At 64.0% G+C, this 23,339-nt stretch overlaps 6 protein-coding genes across 6 annotated transcripts; all 6 read right to left on the reverse strand.

The window, feature by feature from the left end:
• Positions 1-213: 213 nt before the first annotated feature.
• COLE_02564 (uncharacterized protein) lies at positions 214-2,298 on the reverse strand (the record flags this gene model as incomplete). Its single annotated transcript, XM_018423667.2, has 5 exons — positions 214-1,431; positions 1,465-1,687; positions 1,797-2,047; positions 2,087-2,189; positions 2,255-2,298. 5 exons carry the CDS (start codon positions 2,296-2,298, stop codon positions 214-216), a joined length of 1,839 nt encoding a protein of 612 aa, XP_018277555.1.
• Positions 2,299-5,080: 2,782 nt separating this feature from the next.
• Positions 5,081-6,641, reverse strand: COLE_02565 (uncharacterized protein; the record flags this gene model as incomplete). Its single annotated transcript, XM_018426819.2, has 2 exons — positions 5,081-6,206; positions 6,388-6,641. The coding sequence occupies 2 exons, from the start codon at positions 6,639-6,641 to the stop codon at positions 5,081-5,083; spliced, it is 1,380 nt and encodes a 459-aa protein (XP_018277556.1).
• An 853-nt stretch (positions 6,642-7,494) lies between these two features.
• On the reverse strand, positions 7,495-11,505 carry COLE_02566 (uncharacterized protein; the record flags this gene model as incomplete). The annotated part of the gene is made up of 2 exons (XM_018421458.2): positions 7,495-9,602; positions 9,636-11,505. 2 exons carry the CDS (start codon positions 11,503-11,505, stop codon positions 7,495-7,497), a joined length of 3,978 nt encoding a protein of 1,325 aa, XP_018277557.1.
• A 1,103-nt stretch (positions 11,506-12,608) lies between these two features.
• On the reverse strand, positions 12,609-15,885 carry COLE_02567 (uncharacterized protein; the record flags this gene model as incomplete). The annotated part of the gene is made up of 5 exons (XM_018420443.1): positions 12,609-12,641; positions 12,729-12,934; positions 13,029-13,104; positions 13,139-13,289; positions 13,409-15,885. 5 exons carry the CDS (start codon positions 15,883-15,885, stop codon positions 12,609-12,611), a joined length of 2,943 nt encoding a protein of 980 aa, XP_018277558.1.
• A 1,730-nt stretch (positions 15,886-17,615) lies between these two features.
• Positions 17,616-21,362, reverse strand: COLE_02568 (uncharacterized protein; the record flags this gene model as incomplete). The annotated part of the gene is made up of 13 exons (XM_018421608.2): positions 17,616-18,083; positions 18,150-18,407; positions 18,442-18,564; positions 18,596-19,063; positions 19,167-19,558; positions 19,591-20,243; positions 20,280-20,585; positions 20,616-20,786; positions 20,818-20,872; positions 20,914-20,981; positions 21,013-21,122; positions 21,153-21,206; positions 21,240-21,362. 13 exons carry the CDS (start codon positions 21,360-21,362, stop codon positions 17,616-17,618), a joined length of 3,249 nt encoding a protein of 1,082 aa, XP_018274969.1.
• A 740-nt stretch (positions 21,363-22,102) lies between these two features.
• COLE_02569 (uncharacterized protein) lies at positions 22,103-22,666 on the reverse strand (the record flags this gene model as incomplete). Its single annotated transcript, XM_018424653.2, has 2 exons — positions 22,103-22,608; positions 22,645-22,666. 2 exons carry the CDS (start codon positions 22,664-22,666, stop codon positions 22,103-22,105), a joined length of 528 nt encoding a protein of 175 aa, XP_018274970.1.
• Between the last annotated feature and the right edge of the window lie 673 nt (positions 22,667-23,339).

The raw sequence follows: 23,339 nt of genomic DNA on the forward strand, positions 1-23,339 counted from the left end.
GGGGGAGGGAGGAGATCGCGGAGCCGTCGGCCGCCCGGCTCGAGTGGGCGATCGCGAAGCTCGCCGCGTGGTGGGACCCGTTACGGGCTGGCGGGGGACGAGCTCTCCCCCGAGAACAGGCACTGGCGTTATGTGCGCTATGGGTAGGGTATGGGTATCGGATACATGCATAGATATCAGCGGGTTCAGGCGATACATGAGGGCTGGCAGCGTCTACGACTGGCCCATGGCGAGGGTGACGATGACGTAGCCGTTCGCGAGCACGAGCACGAGGTTCAGCAGCCACCCGAGGCCCGAGTACCACTTGGGCGAGGTGAAGTACTTGCGGCGGCGGCCGGGCGCGGGCTCCTCGTCCGCGACGACGTCGGGGGAGGGCACGCGCGTCGGCGGCGCCGAGTGGCGCGGCAGGAGCGACGAGGGGGACACGGGGCGCGGGCACGGCCCCGCGCTGTCGGCAATGTCGAGCTCCTCGACCTCGTCGGCGTCCGTCTTGCCGCGCTCCTCGCGCGACTCGGTCCGCGGCGCCTCCTCTTCAATCGGGCCTTCGACCACCATGATGTCCTTCCGCGAACACATGTACACGAGCGGAATCGTGACTGTCGGCAGCACGATGCAGAGGATGACCTGGGACGCGACGAGCATCGTGTTCAAGCCTTTGTTGCCGACGGCGGAGGCAACGATCGCGGCGGGAACGACACCGATGAGACGCGTGATGAGGCGGCGCACCATCGGGCTCGTCTTCCACTCCAGAAAGCCTTCGGAGACGATCTGGCCGGCCAGCGTGGCCGTGATACTCGCGCTCTGGCCCGCGCACAGCAGGGCGAGCGCAAAGATGATGCCGGCAGCCTTGCCGACGTACTCGGACACGAGCTTGTGTGCGCCGCTGAGGTCGGCGTCGTCGGCGCTCGCCCCAGTCTCGCCGTAGAAGAAGGTCGCGCCGGCCAATGTGAGAATAGACGAGTTGATCGTAAGCGCAAAGCCGAGGAGGGAGTAGGCCGTGTCAACACTGGCATGCCACACGTGCAGGTTGACCCAGCGGATGCGGTCGAACTTGCGGATCGCCTTCTCGTACTCCTGCATCTTGGACTCGTACTCGTCGTCCTTGTCCGAGGTCTTGACGAGGGGGAGCTGCGGGGGTGGAGCGGAGTCGTGCGCAGTGGAAGACCCGTGCTCGCGCCCCTCGACATTCTCGAGGGGAATTTCGGGGTCGGTCTCCTGCCGCTGCGGGCGGAGGCGGCGGCGGATCGCGGCGGCAGGATTGAGTGCAGGAAGACGGTTGTTGGTCCGCTCGCGGCGCCGCTTCGGAGGGCGCGGGAGCATGTTGAGACGGTCGACGCCGGCGAGCGCGGATCCAAGGAACAATGCGTGAGGCATGACCGTCGCGCCGATGATGCCGATACCGACGTAGAGCGCGCCGGGCGCAAAGAGCGTCTGGAGTGAGTTACGTCAGTGCGAAATGCGCACCTTGGACGGAACTAGGCCGTAGAAGACGTCGCGCCAGACGGGCTTGATCATGTCGAGGAGGATCATGAAGCTGACGAAGACGGCGAGGACCAGTGCGACGATCACGATCTCGAAGAGCAGCATGCCCTGGCGCCCCGAGTCGGAGCGGAAGAAGATGAGGACGATCATGACATCGACGGCGGTGATGAGGACACCGGCCCAGAGGGGAAGCTTGGGGAAGAGGCTGGGGTTAGCGAGGCGCATGTTGATCTCCACCGGAAACGACGCCGGGTGCCCACACAGTCATGCTCGCTGCGCACCCGAGTCACGAGCGCTCGCCCAATCTTACTCACAGGTTGAGCGCAATCGCGGAACCAATGAGCTCTGCCAAATCCGTAGCGATGATTGCGATCTCAGCGATGACCCAGAGCGAATACAGCAGGGTGCGCCACCAGCGGCGGTACTGGGGCCAGCGCGCCTCCCAGCCGAGGATGAGCTCGCGGGTGTTGCGCGGCAGACTCTTGGACGTGACTGCGCCGAGGCGGACGCTCATGACCTGGAGACAGACGGCGGCGAGGCCTGCGACGAATACGATGAAGAGGAGCTGTGGTGAGCGGGGCTGGGCGGATGGCGCTAAACACACTTTGTATCCCCACCGGGCGCCGGCTTCAAGATCGGTCGCCCAGTTTCCGGGGTCGACGTACGCGACAGCCGCGACGAGGCCGGGACCGATGAACGCGGCATGGCTGGTGTCAGCTGGAGCGTGGGAGCCGGTCACGCGACACGCGAGACGCAACACGCAACGACGCACCGCGTAAGCACGCGCTTGGCCGTTTTGAGCCGGGACAAGAACATGGCCGAGGGCTGATGTGGGCGGTGCGGTGTCGAGCGTCGGCGATGTATGTGGACGAGAGAGAGGAAAATGCTGCGGTGTCGATGAGCTCAAGAGGACTTGGCGCCGAGGCGCGGCAGATGGAATGACCTGTGTTGCGGGCCGTGCCTGGAGTTAGTGGGCGATTGATCCCGAGACCTCCACTCGTCATCCGTCAGTGGCGCCACATTGACGTGAGTGGGTTGCCGTGATCGAGAAATCGTAAGGAGCGAGGAGGCAGCGAGCAGTGATGGATGGATGGGGAGGACGAGATGGGCGGGCGGGGTAAAACTTGCCCCCCGGAGGCGCGAGGGCGCTGATAACGCGTGATCCTGGCCGGCGGCCCCGGCACGACATGCGTTGTTAGAGCATCTCAGAGCGGCAAGCGGCAAGATGATCCGACGAGAAGATATGAGCGCGGCAGGTCCTGTCGGCGGCTAGAGCTCGCATCTCGGCAGGTCGGCAGGTCGGCAGGTCGGCAGGTCTGCACTCGCCCCGCTATTGTTCTCTGCACCGCCTCATCGCCTCCTTCTTACGATCGCCATATGACGAAAACTAAGCAGATTCATGCCATACAACTATACAACTAAGCAGCAGGCCAGTATACACAGAACTAGCAATACACAGCGGGGCGCTGGAATGTCCACGGCAATTATGTCATTACGATGCGTCGGGCCGGGCCATTGGTCATTGCCGGAGCTCGAGGAGGACGCTCTTCTCGTCGACGGCGGCCTTGTCGCTCGCCGCGATCTTCTCGAGGTCTTGTGCCGCGCGCGAGCGTCTTCTGCCCGGCGTAGCCGGCCGGCCTCTCGCCTCCTGGGGTCAGCTATTGTTCTCGGGACTGTGATGGCGAAACAAGGCCAGTCCGCGCGTCCCCGTATGGTTGCCACCGGATGCCACCTGCATGCCGGACTACTCACAGTTTCATGCTGGCTGGCGACGGCAAAGTGGGCGGCGCGCACGGCGTCGCGCCATTCGCGGGCGAGCGCCCACGTCTCGGGCGGGCTGCTTTCGCTGCTCGTGATGCACTGCACGAGCTCGTGGACGGAGCGGAGGAGGGGTGCGGGGGTGGGCGTCTCGATGCCGCCGGCTTCGTGCGCGTCTACGAGGTCGAAGAAGGTGTCGAAGAGCGGGAGGGCGGTGAGTTCGTGCGGGATGGGTATTGGGTCGCGCTTGGGTTGGGTGGGGAGGGGGAGGGAGAGGGCGGGCGGGGTGAGGACGGGCTCGAGGGCGCCGACGGGTTGTCTTGAGAGGATGCGGTACGGGAGCGGGGAGGGGGAAGAGTGTGCTGCGCCCATTGTGGGTTGCATACGTCGTAGACGCGATCGTTGGGCAGGCGCTGGATGGGCGTGGGCGTGGGCTGAATGGGAGTGGAATGGATTAGAAGTGGGAGTGGGAGTGAGAGCGTCGATCAGTGCTGATCTGAGAGTTAAGATGGGGGCGGGGGACCAGATCATGGCGGGCGGATAAATAGTGTCGACGGACGGAGGGAGGACGGGGGACGCCACCGACGACAACGCTGTGCGAGTGCAGCGTTGCGCCGTGCATGGTGCGTTGGGCGTTGGGTGTTGTGCGTTGGCGCACCGGCGCGACCGAGCCGTGCGAAAGGCCGGCCCTGTTCCGCGCCGGCGGCGTCGGTTAGTCCGGGGCCAGGGGGAAGCGTGGAGAGCCAAGGGGGAGGGGAACAGAGCCCGCGTCCGTGCGCGAGCTCGGATGTCTGCAAGTTGCCGCCACACGAGCGTGGCGAGTTTGTCCGGCCGCACGAAGGCGGAGGCGAGGCGTCAGAGGCCAGAGGTCAGAGGAGGAGGAGGAGGAGGTGAGTGGCCGGTGAGTGGCAGCGGCGGGAGGCCGCCACGCTTCTTTCACGAGCCGAGGGCGGCGAGCGGACGTGCTGTCCGATGTAGATAGATGGGTAAACAGATGCCAAGAATGACGCGGTGGCTCTGAGTTGCAGCTGTCGCTGTTAATCCTGTTGCTGTTGCTGTTGCCTGACACATGACCGTCGCATGATCGAGTGTCGACGTTGACGTCAGGAGTGGGCGAAATGGATCGTCTGGGTTTTTGCCACATCCCAGCATACCGCCAACCGTCAACAGCATGTAGACACGAAGAGGCGACCCGCGACCCGAGCGACAAACGTGCGTGGGTGTGGCCTGGCGTCACCCGGCCAGCTCCAGGATGTCATCAGCATGATTGCCCGATTATCCGCACGCCACGGCATGCTTCTGTCGGCGTCGGCGGCGTCGGCAGCGGCGGCTGCTCCAGATGAGGCCGGCCGGGCCAGGCCCAGTGAATGCAACAGAGCGGGGTGGCGGCCTGGAGCCCTCCGGAGCCATCCGGAGCCCTCTGGAGCTGGAGCCCTCTGGGGAGGACACGCGATGATCCGAGCGGGTCACGGTCGGACGCGTCGGGCGGGGCCATGGTCGCCAAACGCGTCGGCTCGACTGGCATGCATTCCGCCGCGCTGGCCGGGCGGCACGTCCGCCCGCTGCGCGCTGCGCGCTGCCCGCTTCGACCCGACTAGCCTTGACATTCCTGGCGATGCGGCGTCCGTGCAGGGTGACAAGTGGGTGCCATTCGCGCACGATATGCCATGCCGCCATTCCCACCGTCCGGCCGCCGTCTGACAGACACTGTTCATCGGTAGCAAAGTCCAAGGAGTGGCGGCTACGTACAGTAACACAAGGCGAGTGTCGCGTTACAGGTATGCTACAAAGACATTGGGCCGGCGCCGGCACTGGCGAGTGAGGCGCATGGGGACACTGCTTACAGCGCGGCGAGGGCGACGACGAGGGCGACGGCGGCGAGGCCGGCGCCGGCTGCCGTGCGCGACGCGGCGCTGGCCACTTGCCGCGCGCCGCTGTCCGTGTTCACGACACCGTCGGGCGTCGCCGCCGCCTCGGCGACGGGCGCAAAGCCGAGCGCGGGCGGGGTGAGGCGGTGCGCGGTGTACACGCTGCGCATGAAGGCGGCGCCGATGATCCACTTGGGGGCGGCAAAGTCGGCGGACGGCGGCTCAAAGATGTCGATCGCGGCGCGGCAGTAGTAGTCGTCGTCGGCGCCGGGGAGGGACACGTTGAAGCGGTCGCGGATGTACGAGACGGGCGACGAGCCCATGATCGTGTCGGCGGGGTGCATGGTGTAGGCTACGCCGCCGAAGGTGAGGGAGATGGGGGGCACGCCGTTGGCGCAGGGGAAGACGAAGAGGCCGTTCGAGATCTCGGTCGCGTTGAGCTTGGCGTACATTTCCGTGATGGCGGCGCGGGGGCCGTTGACGAGCGTCGTGCCGCTGTCGATGACGGCGGCGGGCCTGCCGCCCGTGTGCGAGTACGGCGCCGTTTCGAGGGTCAGGTCGATGTCCTGCCCGCTGACTTTGAGGCCTTCAAGCGGAATGGTCCACCAGCCGGTGATGTTGGCATCGATCCAGTGCAGGTCGCCGGTGAACTTGGACGAGTCGACGCCGCCGAGAGTCAGAAGACCGTTGCCGGGCACAGGGTTGGCCGGGGCCGCCTGCTCGCTGCGGCCGAGGTAGAGGCCAAAGATGGGCTCGGCCCAGGTGCCCGCGACGCGCAGGAACCAGGCGCCGGTGCGGGGAGAGAAGCCGGTGAGCGACGAGAAGGAGAGGCCCCACTCGGTGAGCTCGTCGACCATGACGAATGCAGCCTGGGCTTTCTGCCCTCCGACAGCGATCTCGTCGTAGGCTACATGGCCGGCGGCGGAGCCACGGCCGTACTGGATGTCGTAGGGGGTGTCGGACTCGAGGAGGGTCGAGGACTGCGAGCCGTTGAAGACGGGCGCTTGGCCACACTCGGAGGGGTCGGTGCAGTTGGCGATGACCCATGTGACGCTGGAGCCTGTGTCGATGACCGAGTCGAACTTTTGGGGCGGGTTGCTGGTGTGAGCGAGGAGATGAGCTGGGAGGGTTCCAGGGGAGGACGATCATGGAAAGGGCTGTGCGTCGCTGGCGATCATTGCAGAAGAAGAGATCGTCGCGAAGACTGTCCACAACGCCCAAAACAAACAACGTCGCAACAAAGCACATAGCTCGCGCCCTCCTCTTGTCCACGACTCACCCAATCTCGAGCGGGACGGTATACGTGACGCCAATGTTGCTGAGGTCTGCCGAGCCGGCCTGGCGCTCCTCCATGCCGCGGCGCGCGATGCCTTGGTGCCCGTGGCCATACTTGTTCGCGAGGTAATCCGTCTCGCTGCCCCAGAGGGAGAAGAAGCCGTGCGCCGAGACGGGGAGTGTGATGGGGTTGGGGCTGGGGGGTGGGGGCGGTGCGGCGGCGGCGAGGAGGGGGAGTGTGAGTGCGAGGGCGAGCATTGTGGGGGGGGGTTTGTAGAAGGCGGGGGATGTCTATAGAGAGAAAGAGGGCAGACGCAGACAACAGAAGAGACGAGATGAGATATATACGTGCGAGATGCAGGACAAGGCGATAGCATGTGCCTTCACGCCTGGTCGCATGTCCATGGATCCATGGATCCATGGAGCTGGCTGCAGCTGCACTGTCGACGGCCGTCTCGAGAGACCTCGGAGCCAAGCCACAAGCCACACACCCCCACATGACGCGGGCCAGGGTGAAACGAGGCACGAGGGGGCGAGCAAGATGCCGTCGTGTGCGTTTCACCGCCCGTGCGCTTATGCTTGCGCTTGCAATTGCCTACCGCTTCCAGCTTGGAGCTTGTAGCTGGGAGCTTGGAGCTTGCAGCTTGCAGCTTGGAGCTTGCTTGGTTGTCGCTAGCTTCCGGACCGGCACGGCACGGCATGCACATATAGTTCGGACGCGCTGTTCACACGCGTTGGTGTCTGCCCACCGCCGTAGTTGCCCTAGTGCTAAGAAGCTAGCTGAGGGTCGAGCCGGGTTTGGGGTGGTGCATCGAGACGCATGCCTCGCAACGATGATTCAGTCCGGTATCGCGGACATCGCAGACATCGCGGACATGTCGCATCGGACGCTGATAACGCCCACATGATAATTCCAGGTCATGAGCGTCCCGTCTTTGTCGGGACGGCAAAGATGCTTGTTCCGTCGTGGGCCTACTCGATGACGCCCAGCGTCGCACCGAGCCACGCCACGTACTCTGCCAGAGTCGTCGTGGCTGCATCTCTGGCCCAGTCTCACACTCGCCAACATGTCCAGTCCGAAACCATGCATTACAAACCCAAATACCCAAAACTAAGCATCCGCACGCAGCCGCGCGCGCAACAGCCCAATGAGCCACGCCGGGTCCCACGCCGCCACGCCGCGCTCGTACGGCATCGGCGTGGCGGGGTCGACCTCTCTCGGCGTCTTGCACAGCGAGCTGCGGCGCGGCGGCTGCCGCTCCCGGCTGGCCGCGAGGGGGCTCCACTCGTCGCGCTCGCGGTCACGGTCGCGCTCGCGCTCGCGCTCGCGCGCGGGGAACGCATACGCACCGAACGGCTCTTCGAACTGGACTTTGCTGGGCCGGCGGGCGTACATCTCGCCCATGGGCGTGGGGGTGGGCGAGTGGCCCGCCGCGTGTGCGGCCGCGCGCGAGATGCGGTCGATCGCGCCGGCCATGACGCAGCTGTTCTGCGCGCGGAAGAGGGGGAAAGGGTGCCACTGGTCCGCAAAGGACGAGACCGCAAAGTCGTAGTTGGCGTACAAGACGATGATGTGAGGCGCGGCCCAGCCGGGCGAGCCGGCGCGTGCGGGCGCGCTCGGCGTCAGTGGCACGAGGACGGGGTGCAGCGTCAGCCGCGGGAGGATGTACGCCATGTCCTCTTGCGAAAGGAGGTCGTCGAGGAGCGGCACGATCGCCTTCTCGAGCGCGGCGAGCAGACGAGCGACGCGCGGCGGCGCGCTCTCAGGGGTCATGTTGCGCGAGATGACGTTTAGCAGCGTCATGCCGTCCAGCCACGTCACGGCTTCACCAATCTCCTGCAGCGTGCCGGCCAGCCCGTCGGCGACGTCGACCGGCAGACCCGGCAGCGTCGAGAACGTGCACACCTCCCGCATGGGGATCTGGCTCCGGTCCTCGTTGTCCAGCAGGATGTGCAGGCCGTCAAACGGCGTCGCTTGCACCACGGCGACGCCGGCGTACAGCGTGTTCGGGCGCAGCGACATGCGCAGCGTCTGGTCGCAGAACACCCGCATGTCGTCGAGGAACTGGAGCACGCCATCAAACGGTGTGCTCAGCGTCTTGTGCAGCGACGTCGCGACCGACGGCGCATCGGCAAAGATAAAGTGGCGCGAGAGCAGGTCGGATCGCTCCTCTTCCGACGTGACGCGGCGCACAAGGAAGATGAGCTGCCCCTTGGACACCGTGTCTTTGCCATTGCGCAGACGCACCCAGCCCGTAGTGAGGATCTTGTCGTACAGCACGCCGAGGCGATTCAAACCCTCCTGCTTGCCCGTGAGGCGCACGGACAGCTGCGTCGCGGAAACGGCAAACTTTTCGAGAAATCTCGCAATGTTGAGCTTGGTCAACACTGTCATGGACGATATAACGGATCCCGTGGTCGTAGCGTTGGTCGCGACAGACCCGCGGTGCTGCATGTGCATAGGCGTAGGCGGCGGGGGAGCGAGCTGCTGGTGGGCCGCAGGCTGCGGGGTAGGGGCCAGCTCGAGCCCGTTTGCGCCCACCACTTCGGAAGCCGACGCGAAGGGGTTGAGCGACGACCAAAACGCGTTGCGCCACGACCACGTCATCTTCATGGCCTGGAGGAACGCGTCGTTGTGCGTCGTGAGGTCGACGCCGAGACCGCTCGACTCGATCGACGACGCCGTCTCGTTCAGCGCCCACTTCTTGGCTTCGTCCGTGGGGCTGAGCGACGCAATGTCGCACATCGGCAGCAGGCCGTCGATCGCACTGACGAGCATGCGGTCGTGGTTGTCGAGCAGCACCGACGCGACAGCGACGCGGCGCCGCCGCGCACGCTCTTTGCGGTCGCGCATCGAGTTGATCACGATGAACGTCGCGACGCCGAGACACGCGAAGAACGCCAGCGCCGCGACGATGCCCGTGATCGCGCGCTTGGTGCCGCTCATCGACGTCGAGCCGCTCGGTCGCCGGTCCGCTTCCCAGCCGTAGATCGTGCCCCGCATCCCGGTGTAATGCATTCCACACACGGCGCCGGCGAGGATGATGGCGACCATGATCTTGGACACCCACGAGTGCTTGAGCTTGGGCCGGAGCATGATGAACATGATGTACAGCGCGATGATGACGGCGCCGGACGCAATGATGATCGAGCCGACGATGTAGCCGACCTTGTACGCAATGTAGGGGATGTCATTGATAGACACTTGGCCGATGTAGTCTGGTGTCAACGCGATCTCTGTTTGCAACTTACGCATTCCTGCCACTCCCCATCCCGCCACCATGCCCGTGACGAAGATCTTGATCACCTCTGTCCACGTGACGACGTCGAGTCCGAGGAATCGTTGTGCACGCTCGAGGCGGGTGAGCGGGAGGCCCGTCTGAATCTTAAGGCGGAGGCGCTGGCGCCACCCAACCTCCCTGATCTTGATTTCACCTTCTTCGTCGTACGGCGCGGGGTCAAACTCGTCGCCGGTGCCCGTCGTGGCATCCGAGGACGATGTCGTGCCCGAGCTGGTGGCCTTGAGCTTGGAGTCGTCGGAGGCTTCGGTGAGATGCTTGTCGGACACCTGTCCGAGCGGGGCCACATGTGGCGCTGTGGGCATGTCTGGATCTGGTTCAGGGAGGCTCTGAATTCTAGACAACGTCTGCGCCACACGCGGCGCGAATGGCGTTGTGATGATTGGAAGAGAGGCGCGACGGCCGCTCTGCAAGATAGCGGGCGGGACAGTCAGTCCGAGGGACGCGGGGGGAGGGGCAAGTGGCTCGTTGTGCGGGATTAAAGACGTGGTCGAGTTGATCAGGTGCGTCGTCGAGTCTCTGGGCGGGAAGGAGTATCCGGGGTCGAAGGCAGGGGAGGGGGAACGATAGGCTGGTGGCGCCTGCTGCTGTTGCCCGGAGGGATAATACCGCGCGAGAGGAGATGCACCGAGCTGCTGCATATGTGAAGCTGCGAAGGGCGAGACCGGCGAGACGGGCGAGGCTGCAGGGGACGACGATGGCGTGCCGACCTGGAGCGCGCGCCGCTCGATCTCATCACGCACCGCCTGGCGGCCGCAGCGAAACTCGAGCTCGCTCAACTCCTTGTCCTGCTGAATAAGCGTATCTTCGTCGACATCGGCGGGGAATGTCCGCGAGGGCATAGGGGTCGAGGATCGCCGTCCGTGTTGCCACATAAGAATCTCCTTCCATCCGCCCGTGGAGTGGCGGCGGCAAGGTGCTTCCAGCGACCAGGAAGGCACCATGCCTGCTTGCTGGAATATAGTCGCGACATTAGCAGACTTGGCTTTACCACTTTGCAACTTCCAGCTGGGGCTCGACGAGGTGCGGCGCAGCTTGGGTTCGCTGACGGCTGCAGAGGTGCTGGATGAGTACCACCAGTGCTTCCACTGCGAGATGCGTACGTTTGTGCCCATGACGAAGAAGGCGAATGTCATGGCGAGGCACGACGCGACGAGAGAGAGCACGGTGTAGCCGCCCTGGTACGAGAGGTAGATGTTGGGGTAGGTGGGGTCGTTGCGCTGCTCGGGATGGTGGAGCGCCAAGGACTGGTTGCCGACAAAGTGCATGGCGAAGGTGGAGACGGCGCCGAAGCAGATGCCGGCGCTGGCGAGAAGGAGAACGTTGGAGAGACCGCGGTTCGAGGTGCGGCGGATGAGGAGCTCGAGCGTGCAGAGCGCGCCGACAAGTGATATAAAGTAGGAGAGCACGATGAAGCCGGGGCTCATGGTCTGGCGGAGGATCACGTAACCCTCAGGCAGCCTGTATAGCTGTTGTGCGTCGTCAAACCAAGCCGCGCGGAGCTGTGGCCATCTCCTGTCTCGTGCGCTGTGCAAGCGCGAGATACTCTTGATCGCGGACTGGAGGAGGCCGAGGGTGCCGACGACGGCGGCCTCGGTCCATGTCGTATCGCGCTCCTGGGTGGTGGGGGGATGTGGGTCGTGACCCGACCGCGTGGGGAAGGGGAGTGGGGACGCCGCGGCGAGATATGGCGCGGTGAGGGCGAAGACGAAGGCGACGGTCGCGGCGCGGAGGGCGCGCGCGCGGGGGCGGGCGGCTCTCCGTGAAGAGGCAGCTGGCTGCGCGGAAACGCGCTGCGCCGAAGTTTGGAACTGCGCGTGCATAGTGTGGGCGCGGGGCGCGTGTGTAGGGCGCAAGGCGCTCGACGTGCGTCGCGCCGTGTACGAGTGGGCAGAGGCTGGGCGGCGCGGAGTTGAGTGGGATGTAGGATGGGAAGATTAAATGAGAAGATGGTGACTAGCCCCCGTGTTGATGATTTCGGTGGAGAATATTACGGCAGGGTGGATACGGGAGGCCACGGGAGTGAAGCTGGCGTTGAATTGAGCCACAGAATTGTGGCGCGGAGAGATGTCAGGTGATGGGGGGGGGGGGGGGGGGGGGGGGGGGGAGGGTTTGCGATAGCGAGAGCGACGAGCGACGAGCGACGAGGCGCGAGTGGTGTGAAGAGTGATGGAGACGATGAGGACCAAGACGAACAAGTTGGAAGGAGTGATCGAGGAATCAAAGAATTAGGGAATTTGGAGCTTGTTTGCCATCCTGCGATCGAAATCTCATTCGAGGCTCATCTCGCTAATCTCGTTTCCGCTTGGCGGCTGGGGCCATTTCGCCACTCTCCCATGCGCCGCGATCCGCAGCCTCCAGCTTGCTCCAGCTTGCTCCAGCTTGTTGATCTCGACCAAGCGCAGAGGTTAGTGCCAAGCCCTTCCCGGGAAACTCGGAGAGTTTGGGGCCTCGGCTCAGACTTCCGGGTCACGGACGTGCACGTGCCGGTCCGCGCCCAAGCCCCGGCCTGGCCAGGCGAGGGATAACTCGGCCATGAGACATGAGACATTGAGTCGTACTTCGGACTTGGAGCATTACCACGCAGCTGTGCGGCTTCGCTTGCGGCGTCGCGTTTGACGCTGTACGCGTACTAGTATGACGTGCGAGGCACCGAAACCGAGAGTTAGAAGCTTGTGGTGGTAGGCGCTCCAACATCAAGCAGGCGCAAGCACAAGTTGGCTGGCCCATGTGATCTGTGATACGACCGCGGGCGGGCGTAGGCTACGAGGGTGTAACAAATTGTGCTGCGTGTGCCAATGTCCACCCCCCCCCCCCTCTCGACAATGGTATTCATGCAACGACACGACGAACGGGCAGCAGGTGTACAACAGCATGCAGGCTGCCTGGGTTTTCTTGACAACAATCGGGAGGCATCGGTGCGCGGCTAGTTGCACAGGAACCGGCGGTTCAAGCAGTGCTGGTGTGAGCTACTCGGGCTCCTCGGGCAGGCAAGGGCAAAAGCAGAGTTTCTCGGTTTGGCGCTGGCGCGCAGGGGAACACTCACCACATCGCGACAAAACGTTGGCCACGTGTACAGAATCTTGCGCGGTGGGGGCTCGCGATCGAGAAGCGCGAGTGCCGAGGGGTCGCGCACGCCAGCTTCAATCGCTTCGCGCTTACGCGCCGCGCGCTCCTCGGCCTCGGCGCGCGCGAGCTCGACCTCCCACCCGAACAGCTCGTGGAAGAAGCGGAGGTTTGGCTGGATGAGGACTGGGGTTAGTTGTGCGCATCGCGTTCCCCGTGCTTGCAGGCGTTCGCCTACGCTCGCGGCGCTAGCGCGCCTGCTCGCTGACCGCCCACTCACCATTCAAGCGCCGCGCGCGTGTCATGAGATACGCGTCCATGAGACCCATGCGGCGGTATTTCATCAGGTAGGCCATCTGCGTGAGCGGGGGCGCCCGATGCGTGACTCACGACAATGCTCGCGCTGCGCGACACGCCGACTCGGCAGTGCACGAGCACGCTGCCGCCGGCGGCGCGGGCGCCCTCCATCCACTCGCATGCACGCGCGATGACGGGGCGCAGGGGGTCGTTGCCGTCGTCGCGCACGTCGGCGAGGTCGAGGCTGGTGTCAGAGGGGGGGGGGGTGGGGGGGGGGGGGGGCCTTGGAGGAGGTGGGAGGAGAAGCGATTAGGGTGGGGAATGGGATAGGTGAGGGGAGTAGTAAGGGGGTAGCCAACTCACACTTGAATCCGCCCCGCTCTCGCCTCGGCCGCGAGCGTGTTGCTGCCGACATACCCATGCAGCGGGTCATGATCGATCGCGACGTCGAGCAGGCTCTCGCCGACCGACACGACGTGCGTAATATTTAGCGCCTTGAGCATGGCGGCGTTGCCCGCGTGCTCAAGGTTACCGAGGTAAAGGAACGGGAGGATGCGTGACGGGAAGCCGTCGAAGCGCTTGTCTTCGAACCAGACGCGGCAGTCGAGGGCGGCCTGGCTCCCGCCCTGCCCCTCGTCGACGAGGACGCGGCGCGCGGCGTCTTGCCGCGCATCGGGCCTGTCTTGCCGCGTGTCTCGCGTATCAGGCGGGCTGCGCATAAAGCCCCACGGCTTCCAGCGGGCGGGGGAGCTCGGCGCAGGCGAGGCGGGGGACGCGGAGCCGTTGCTCGCGCGCACGCACTTGAGCGCGCGCTCGCGCCGCTCTTGCGCCAGCCGCGCTTCGATGCGGTGCAGCAGCGGCTTGTCCGTCGGGTAGAGGAAGAAGGAGCGCTTCGCCACCAGCTGCAGGTGCAGGTATGCTTCGGGGAGCGAGACGCCGAGCGAGGCCATGATGTACGAGAGCACGAGGATGCTCGACTCGGTGTACCCGTCCTGGCAGTGGATGAGGACTCGGCGCTTGATGCCTGTCTTGTCGCGCCCCTCGATGATTTTGCGGAGGAAAGTCACGAGCTCAATCACCTTTTCGGTCATCGTGGCGAGGTTGCGCATTTGGCCCGTGATGGTTCTACATGAGCCCGCGCACTCGATGGCGACGTAGTGGTTCTCGGAGGCGTGTTGCTGCGCGTAGATGTGCGACTCATCCGGCGAGGTGCCGAACGCATTTACGCGCGGGCGAGGGACCGGCATCGTATCCGCGACTTGGGGCGTGGCAGGCCCAGTGGGCGAAAGGAGGTTGCGCAGCGCCATGGTGGCGGGTGACGCCGTCCACGAACTCTGCAGCTCGTCCTGTTGCCCCCGGAAGCGGTCGAGCGCCAAGAGCTGGCGGTATGCGACGGCGATCGCCGCGCTCGTTGGCATGTCCGAGCACTCGGACGCCTTGACGCACAGGTCGAACGGGACTCTGGCGCCCGCACCATCGTCCGCGCCGCCAGGCACGTCCGTGTCGTTGCCCACCCAGAAGCCCTCCACGACTTCGGAAGCACGGGTCATGGCACGGCTCTCGTACGCCTCGCGCTCGAACAAGTCGACGAGGCGCGAGTTGGCCGTCTGGTTGCCCATGCAGTCAATGTTGACGAGGTCGGGGCAGAACTTTTCGACCTTGGAGAACGGCTCTACGAGAACCCACACGCCATACTTGACGGGCCGGTTCAGGCCCTCCCCATCACCACGGCCGTGGACGTGGCGGTAAAACTCCTCAACACGCTGGCGGTACAGCTCGTCCTGCGCGACCGCCATCGCCTCGGCGACCTCGAGAACGCCGGGGCCCACGCCGTTGCGCGTGTACACGATGATATCGGAAATCGTCGCGTACTTGATCTGCTGAATGTTCAGGTTGCGGAGGTTGATCTGGTTGGGGAGACGGGGCGCGCGGAAGCGACCCCATGGCCGCCCGTCGGCGTTGAGCGCAGCCCGACCAAAGCTCGGCCGGCGGCCCGGCGGCGGGTACTGCGGGAGCTCGAACACGTCCTGCGCATGGACAGCGTTCATGAGGATACAGTTGGGTCCCGGGTCGTCGTCCGAGATGTAGGATTCATCGCTGTCACTGTCCGAATCGTCGTCCGGGACGATCTCGGGCGGCGCAGCATTCTCCGAGTGGGGGCTGGCTACGCCGACACGCTTGTCAGCGCACGGGTGCATCTGGACATCGAGCAGCTCGCCCTCGGACTCTGACGAAACCTCGTGCACGCCGACGGTGGCGTGGAGCTTGTGAGTGGTGGACGGCGGTGTCGATGGGTCGAGTGACTCGGCGGTTGTCGTGGGCGACGTGATGGCCGTGCTTCCGGTCGACGAGTATGAGCCGGAAGAGTTGGAGCCACTCTCACGCGGCGGGGGCAGGTCGAGATGGTTCGGGGAGGGCGGACGTGCGCCGCCCACGAGCTCATGAGACGGGGCCAAGGGGGACGTCGCGATAACAGGCGACGTCGCAAGCCGCTGTTGCTTATCGAGGGGGTGAGGCGGTGCCAGCACGACAGTGAGGCCGCGGTAGGGAGGGGGTTCAAAGGGCGGGGCGTAGCCAAAGAAGGCGCCCATCTCGCGCCCCTTCATCCCATCGTCGGCAATGCCGTGGAGCCAGGGAAAGACGACCTGGCTCGGGGTGTCGAGCAGTGAGTGGCGCTCGATCAGTGCAGGGAGCTCCTCCATGCCGACGAGACGGACACCGGGGCGCACCTCGGGCCGCTCGTCTTCGAGGCCCCACTTGGGCATACCCCAGACGCCAGAGTCGTCGCTCGTTGGCGCACCCAGCTCGGGGACGGGTACCTCGACCTCGTCAATGTCCATGCGGTCGTCGTGTTCCTCATGTTTGAGCTCATGCTCGTGCTCGTGCTCGTGCTCGTGTGCGTGCTTGTGCGCGACGAGTCCGTGTTCGTTCTCGAGGGCGCGTGCGAGTGTTTGTGCGTGCTCGTGAGCGTCGCCATCGTCATGCTCGGGATGATGCAGGTGCTGCGGGTGAGGATGGGCCAGCGGGGGATGAAGATGGTCATCTTGGAGCTTTGGAGCCGGGACGAGATCATCAACGACGTTGAGGCCGTTACCCATGTCGGGGGAGCCTAGGGGGGATACCTCGGCCGATGCGGGAAGCTCTACGACGGAGGTGGTAGCGGCATTGGCGGGGGGGATTGCGCCCAGGGGGTGGGGTTTGCGGGGAGTGGCGTCTGCGCTGGTGGTTCCCGAAGCCCTGTCTGGTGCACGGACGTGTGAGTGGGAGTGGGTAAGCACGGCCTCGGAGGAGCGGCAGCGCTCCATGCCAAGGGCACTGAGGCCGGGCATGCCTGGGGCGACGTTTGGGAGGGGGATGGGAACGAGATGGGTCGTGTTGACGGGGGTGGGCGGGGCGGAGATGGGGTGGTGGTCCTTGCTTATAGGCAAGCCTCCGGCGGTGGTGCCGCCCATGTTGAGGCCCGGGGGCGGAGTGCCGGGTCGCGAGTGGATGCGAGCGGATATGGGCGGGGTGGGACAATCGCGAGCGGGGGAGGCGCCGCGGCTCACGCCTGGAGTTGAGGAGCGAGAGACAGCGTACCGGGCCGCGGCTGGGGGGAGGGGCATGACGAGCGACATGCCCGGCCGTGGGAGGGGCGGGACGGCTGGTAGGCGAGAGGGGGAGGATGAGCGTCGACGGGCGAGGGCGGTTGAGCGCCGAGGCGATGTGCGGACGGTGATGTTGGGCGACAGTGAGGGAGGGCAAGCCTATGTCACTGGTCGGGTCGAGGGGGGGGGGGCTAGCTACTACTGGGTTTGATGAGTGGGTGGGGAGCTGTAAGGCAGTATAGAACGGGGAGTGAATGATGTTGTGGATGGGGGAGGGGAGGGGAGGGGAGATACAGGAGAATGAGGATGTTGGAGGATGGAGAGTGACTCGTGTAAGTGTGGGGGTGGGTGTGAGTGGTGTCGTGTGAGGTCACGGCGATTGCGCGCCCAGGCGGGATGGGGTGTGTGTGTGTGGGGGGGGGGGGCCGGGGGGGGGGGGAGGGAGGGAGGAGGGGGGAGTAGAGAGGGAGAGACAGCGAGAGAGTAGGAGTAAGACAGTGATGAGGATGCTGTTTGATGCAGCGAGGAGGATGGGAGAAGCGACGATGAGAGAGAGAGAGAGAGAGAAGAGGAGGAGGGAGGGATGTAAGCGAGCGAGGGCGGGGAGGATGATAGCCCACTCAAATCCAATACAATAGTCCAATTAGTCCCATTAGGATAGTAGTCAAGCACTCTGTCGTCGTATGCTCTCTGATCGCAGCAGCCGCTGACGAGCTACGAGGGGGCTCTTTAAGGGTCCCTTGGCCTTGCCCCGCGGTTCCCCACTTGTATTCCAATCTCCCCTCGAGACTCTCGTGGGTCATGTGGTCTGTCCTTGGCCAATCACAGTCCATACTAGACCGGGAGTAGCCGACTCCCCCCAATTTCAATACAACCCTCTTCAAATCGCAATCAAATGTTCTTATGCACATCTTGTTCATCCTCCCATCCCGTCGTAGCTTGATACGCCTCGCTCTGCTCTCTAACCTCTCCACTCACACCTCTCACCGCCCCCGCCCCCGCCCCCGCCCATCCCGGTGCACAAACCGATACGCCTTGGCCCCATTCTCATCCCCCAGAATCCGCTTCAACGCGTCCTCGCTCAACTCGACAAACTCGCGCACCGTCTTCACGCCCGCCATCACGTGCCGCACATTGTGCCCAGACACCCCAGGGATCGCCCGCAGCATCTCCACCGCCGCCGCATTCTCCACGTGCGGCGCCAGCGCGTCGGCATCGTCCGCAGTCGACCCCTTCATAATCGCCGTCTCCTCGTCCGGCTCGTCGTGGTTCAGCTTGAGGTCAGAGAGAATCTTGACAGACTCGTGCGGAGACGACGACCACACGATCCGCAGCCGCGGAAAGTGTAATGCCAGCAAAACGAGTTTCGATTGCAGGTAGAACGTGTCCTGCCACCCGTCGTCTTCTGTCGTTCCCCGTCCGGCAGACTCGCGCCGCGCATCTTCCTTGGTCTGTGTTTATCAGCCTCACGCGTCCACGTATCCCCAAGGCACTATCGCGCGGGAAAAAAGACTTACGCGCATCCCAAACTTGCCCTCCTCAAACTCGATCAGCAGGATGCAGATCTCGTAGTGCGCGCTCATTGCTTCGCACTGCGTATGCAGTCGCCCATTTGCCAAACTCTGCTCCAGGTCTGGAAGCGCCTTGCGCTCCACGCACATCTTGGGTGACAGAATGTAGTCGCCCACAGTGAGAGTGGCGGGCACGACTACGATCCCTGCAGCGTCGATCAGCGACGGCAGAAGCGCACCCAGCTCGCGGATATCGACAATGATCTGGCGTCAGCTCGGACCCATGTTTACTACTCACTCTAGATTCGTGCGCATCCTCTCCTCCACCCGCGTTACGCGTAGAGTATGTCGTCCTGGAGCGCGCGACGTTGTCCCGCATCGGCGCGCGCGGGTTGTTATTGAAGATGGGGATCACCATACCCTGCAATCAGCGTTACTCGACGCCAACGTACCCCGCGATCCTCGATGAGCTTCTTGAACGCATCCGCCTCGCGCTGCATCGTCGCAAGGTATCGATCCTCCTCGAACGAGTTGGTGTAGGTCATCTGGTATACGCGCAGCGCCAGGCCGGGGTTGCAGTTCTTGTAGACCTCGAGACGCCGGATGAAAGGCAGGTTCGGCTCGTACATGACGACAAAGCGCGGCCGGAGTTCCTGCAGCAAAATGTCGTCGTCCTCGCCCCCATAAGGGCGGATTATGATGCTGTCCTCAGGCGCCAAGAGACCGTACTCTGCGTCCCAGTCCTCCAGAAGGCCTTGTTGATCGAGCCAGTCGCGCCACCGAGGCTCGAGGTCCTCTTCTTCCAGCACACCAGCGCTAGCTAACAAGCTAGTCGACGCCGACGCGGCAGCAGGCGGTGGCGCGGCTGGGCGAGATCGCAAAACGTCTGATGGCTGCACCTCTACCATCTCGTCGTCCTCCTGCCGCAAGCTCCTATCCGTCAGCACACCCTACCCGCTCGCAGCGGAAGACGCGGACTCACTGCCCGATCGCCCACTGCATCTGCTGCTCCTCCATGTCCACGTCGCCGCCTTCGAACGCGGACAGCTCGCGCATCGTAGACTCCTTGATGCTTGGCTCACGACTGCCCCGTGCCGGCGCACCAGCACGCATCCGACGCCGCTTGAAGGATGGCGCGCCTCGCCGCTTGGCCTCGCCCATGCGCTGCTCCATCCCTTTAGATGTCGACACCTGGTCCGCCCCGGCACCGTTGGTGTACCGCGCCGGATTCACGAGGCGCTGCCCGTTCTTCTCGTGCTGCCAGTTGCTGAGGAAGAGCGTCTGCATCATCTTCTTCCCCGCGCCAGCCGAAAAGGGCGGATCCGTCGCCTCCATGGTGGTGAGGTACTGCCGGAGCTGGAGGCACGTGCGGTCCGACGAGCACATCACCAGCACCGTGTTGGTGCCAGGTTGGTCTGGGGTCAGCGCGGCAAACGGCATCACGCACCGGCGTGTGAGTCTGAAACGCGTGCAATCGTATCCTCGATCTCCTTCAAGACTCGGGCGAGCAGCGCCCACTTCGGCTGTTCTTCCAGCACCGCTTCGTGTCCCTTCCGCAAGCGGCTTTGTACGCGCGACTCGAGGTCGGCGTTCACGCTCAACACGATTGGCCGGAACACGGGCGGGCAGCTCGGATCCGCTTCGCGGAGGTCGTCCTCGTCGTCGTCTGCGGCCGAGCGGCCCGCCGCGTTCTGCGGGATCGTCTCGACCTGTGTCGCGAGCTCGTACATCACCTCGTCTCCGTCTTCCTCTGTCGTCGGATGCCCTCCCATTGGGAGGTCGCGGCGTTGCTCAAGCTCGCGCACCGCTTCCATGTCCTCCTCGAACTCGTCGCGCGTCTCTTGCCCGTTGGTCACGCCAGCGTCTGGTGGACGCCACTGGCCATCGAGAAGCGGGGAAGGCGTGGTGCCGACCATGGTCACTTTTGGCCTCGAAACTCGCAGTTGGGAAGCCTGCACAAGCTGAGCTGCGGCGCTGGCGTTGAACCAGTCGTGCAGATACTGCCCTGGCCCCGTAGTCTTTTTCTGAGCGAGAAAGTGTTGCCGTTGCAACGTGTTGATATACGCTGCAAACGTCGCCGAGTCGTACTCCAACAACCACCTGAGGTTAGCTTTGAAACAGTATGCTGCAACTCACGTCTGCAGATCTCGCAGCTCGGCCAGCGCTTGCACGTGGATCTTGGTCTTCATGCCGACCTTGTGCCACACCGGCCGCAGGCGCATGAAGACGATCGTGTCAAAGTTCTTGAACTGGGCGTTGCGCACCGTCAAATCCTCGAGGTCGAGGTTGAGCGAGTGGTCGCGTTTCAGCTCGACGAGCATGGCCTCCATGCATTCTGTGATGGCGTCTTGGCACTCGCGCATGTGATCCGTCATCGGCTGGTACATTTCGACGACTTCTGCCTGCCGTGTCTTGAGCGCTTCCTTGACCGCCTCGTTGTATCTGCCGTCAGCGGGAAGTGGTGACACTCACCGAGGCCAGACCATGACGTTGGTCATGTTGAGGTTGACGAGCATGTCCTTCATCGGCGAGAGGCCGTGGGCGAACAGCTCGGGCTCGTCGGAGAACGCCTTGCAAAATCCAGTCTGGTTCTTGCGGCGGTACAGCCGCACTGCGAACTCTTCAAGGCTACCGTGCTTTACCCTGGCGTTAGCTCGCTCGCACCTCCGCTCACGTCTCGGCGTGCAAAACCACAAGCCCTGTGATAAGCTCGACCGGCACCGTGCCCTCTGCCGTCAGACTCCGTCGCCCTTCCGTTGTCGCGACTGACTCAAGAAGTCCGTAACCAGGATCTTGGAGGTGACGCTAAACAACCCGCCTTTGCGGTACATGTCCTCGCTGCTGTCAACCCTGCTGCGTGCGCTCTCACCGTTCTTTGACGCCCATCTCGTAGGTGAGGATGCGCAAGCCGGGCTCGCGCACGCCCATGATGCTCAGCTCGTCGCCGATGCCCGCCTCGTCCTCGGGCCGCGCGTTGATCTGGCTCAGCGTGGCCACGGATCTCCTCACCACAATCACGAGGTCCTCTTTCCTGTCGTATGTCTTGAGGAGCGCCGTCACAATCTGGCATTAGGAGGGTAGGTAAGGGTGACTCACGCGCCGCAGGCCCAGCCCCTTGGCAATGATGAGCAAGTCGTCCTTCTGCGGCCGGCATATTTCGCGGATGATGGTCTTGTGGAAGGAGAGGTAGGGGATGTGCCGTCGCTCGCGACGCGACATTGTTGTGGTGTCGGTGGGTATGGTGTAGACGGTAATGGGTAGACAGCGGCGAGACGACGCCAACAATCTACCTCCACCTCCACCGACGTCACCACCGTCAACCTTCCCACGGTCGTGCTCGTTTGGCGCGCCAGCGTCGACCAGAGTGCATTGGGACATTGCGTTGCTTGCGTTGGCCAACGCGTGACGGCTGGCGGCTGGCGGCTGGCGGTCCGAGGAGTGTAGAGCCCAGAGCGCCTTCTAGCCCCGGGAACGAGAGCGCAACGCGCTACCCCTCGGATCTCTCCGCGTCCCGCCCGCTCGCAACTCCTTCGGCCTCCCATTGTGGACGCGGGGTCGGCAGGTGAGCATGGACTGTGAGTTGACAGGTGCAGGCTCTCTTGAGCTCTCCTGATGCTGTCGCCAGCATCCCCGGTGGTCAGCTGCGCGCATGACATCTGATTCTGTCCTTGACACGCGCATGAGACGGCCGAGTCGAGCCAGTCCGCAGAGGCGCAGTCGAGCGCGCTCGCATGGCTCTTGTGACGACCTTGACCCTGCGATCTTAGTCGACGTCAGTTTCGTCGCGGCCCCCTGCCAGTTCCATGCCTCAGCCATCGACTCCGTCACCGCCTTGTGAGCCCTTGCTCTTTAGATCGTTAGCCACGACAGCGCCACTCAGTTCGTAAAGGTCCATTACACTCGTGATACAGCTACTATAGCGTCGCAGACATGTCTACTCCTCACCCTCCACTGCGGATCTACTGCTCGAGCTTGATCTTGCCTTCTGGGGCAGCTCCCTCCTCGTAGTCGCACTCGCGGTCTCGTCCACGGAAGAACATGAGGACGAGAAGGATGCTCGAAAAGTTGAGCACGGCAACGACGAGCATGACGGCGGCATACGTCCTGCGGTCCCCGAGGGCGTCGTACCCGCGCGCGGCGGCGTGGCGCATGTCCGACATGAACGTGCGGTGGAAGGAGTACCCGCTGTCTGGTGGGAGCTGGGCGGCGAGGACGCGTGATTCGGGGTCAGACGCCTGCGGGAGCAGCGAAGAGAGGTAGCTCGCGAGCCAGGTGGGCCGGGAGACGGCGAAGACGCGCCCGTCCACCTCGATCTGGTGCCGGTACGCGGGTTTGGGGTTGAGCTCGGGGTGGCCGGGCGTCCACGCGGGGAGGGGGTGGTAGAAGATGCCGTCGGCGGCGGGGGCGGGCGCGAGCACAGGTGCAGGTGCAGGCGCGATGGGGGCAGCAGCGGCCAGCGTGAGGGCTGGGGTCAGAGGCGTGCGGAAGGGTGGGGGCTCACCGAGGAGTCCAAGGAATTTCATTGTGGGCAGCTTGAGGACGAGCTGTGACAGCGATGCAGGTTGTTGTGAAGAGGTTGAGAGGGATGGAGAGAGGACGAGGGAGTGACAAAGAAGTGGTTGATGATGGTGGAAGATATACAGAGTGTCGCTGAGCAGCTGACGCACAGACCATGCAGGGAGGGTTAGTGCAGCAGAATAGCAGAGACCGGGAATTCGGGTGAGTGTGTCGACGACCCGGAGAGGCGTCGAGCCCGTGTACCGACGGCAGACGCCATCAGCGCAATCATGTGCATTTCCTGACAAAAGTGGCGCCTCACGACCTGCACGCATGCTCGACCTGTGCGAGTAGTGTGCGAGGAGCGTGCGAGGAGTGTGACATTTGATGGATGCATGGATGAGGTTTGAGGATGAGCCTGGCAGCTGGCAGCTGGGAGCATGGGAGCGGGGCAAGCAGTAAGGTTAACGCAGGAGCATAGCAGTCCCGCAGGCCCGCATCGTCCACGTCCTCCGTCCCGTCGTCAAGCGCAGAGTGATCCCAGTGATCCCAGTTGTTCTGGGCTTCTGGGGCTGGGCCTCCGCTCTTATCCGTTCCTCTGTTCCTCTTCGCATGTCTCTCTCCGGCTTTCTCCCATCACGCCGTCGTCGATCCTATTCAATCCCATTTGGCTCACTCCAGCACTGTACAGTACAGGAG

Source organism: Cutaneotrichosporon oleaginosum (assembly GCF_008065305.1).
Source record: "Cutaneotrichosporon oleaginosum strain ATCC 20508 chromosome Unknown ATCC20508_contig02, whole genome shotgun sequence".
Taxonomy (NCBI): Eukaryota; Fungi; Basidiomycota; class Tremellomycetes; order Trichosporonales; family Trichosporonaceae; genus Cutaneotrichosporon; species Cutaneotrichosporon oleaginosum.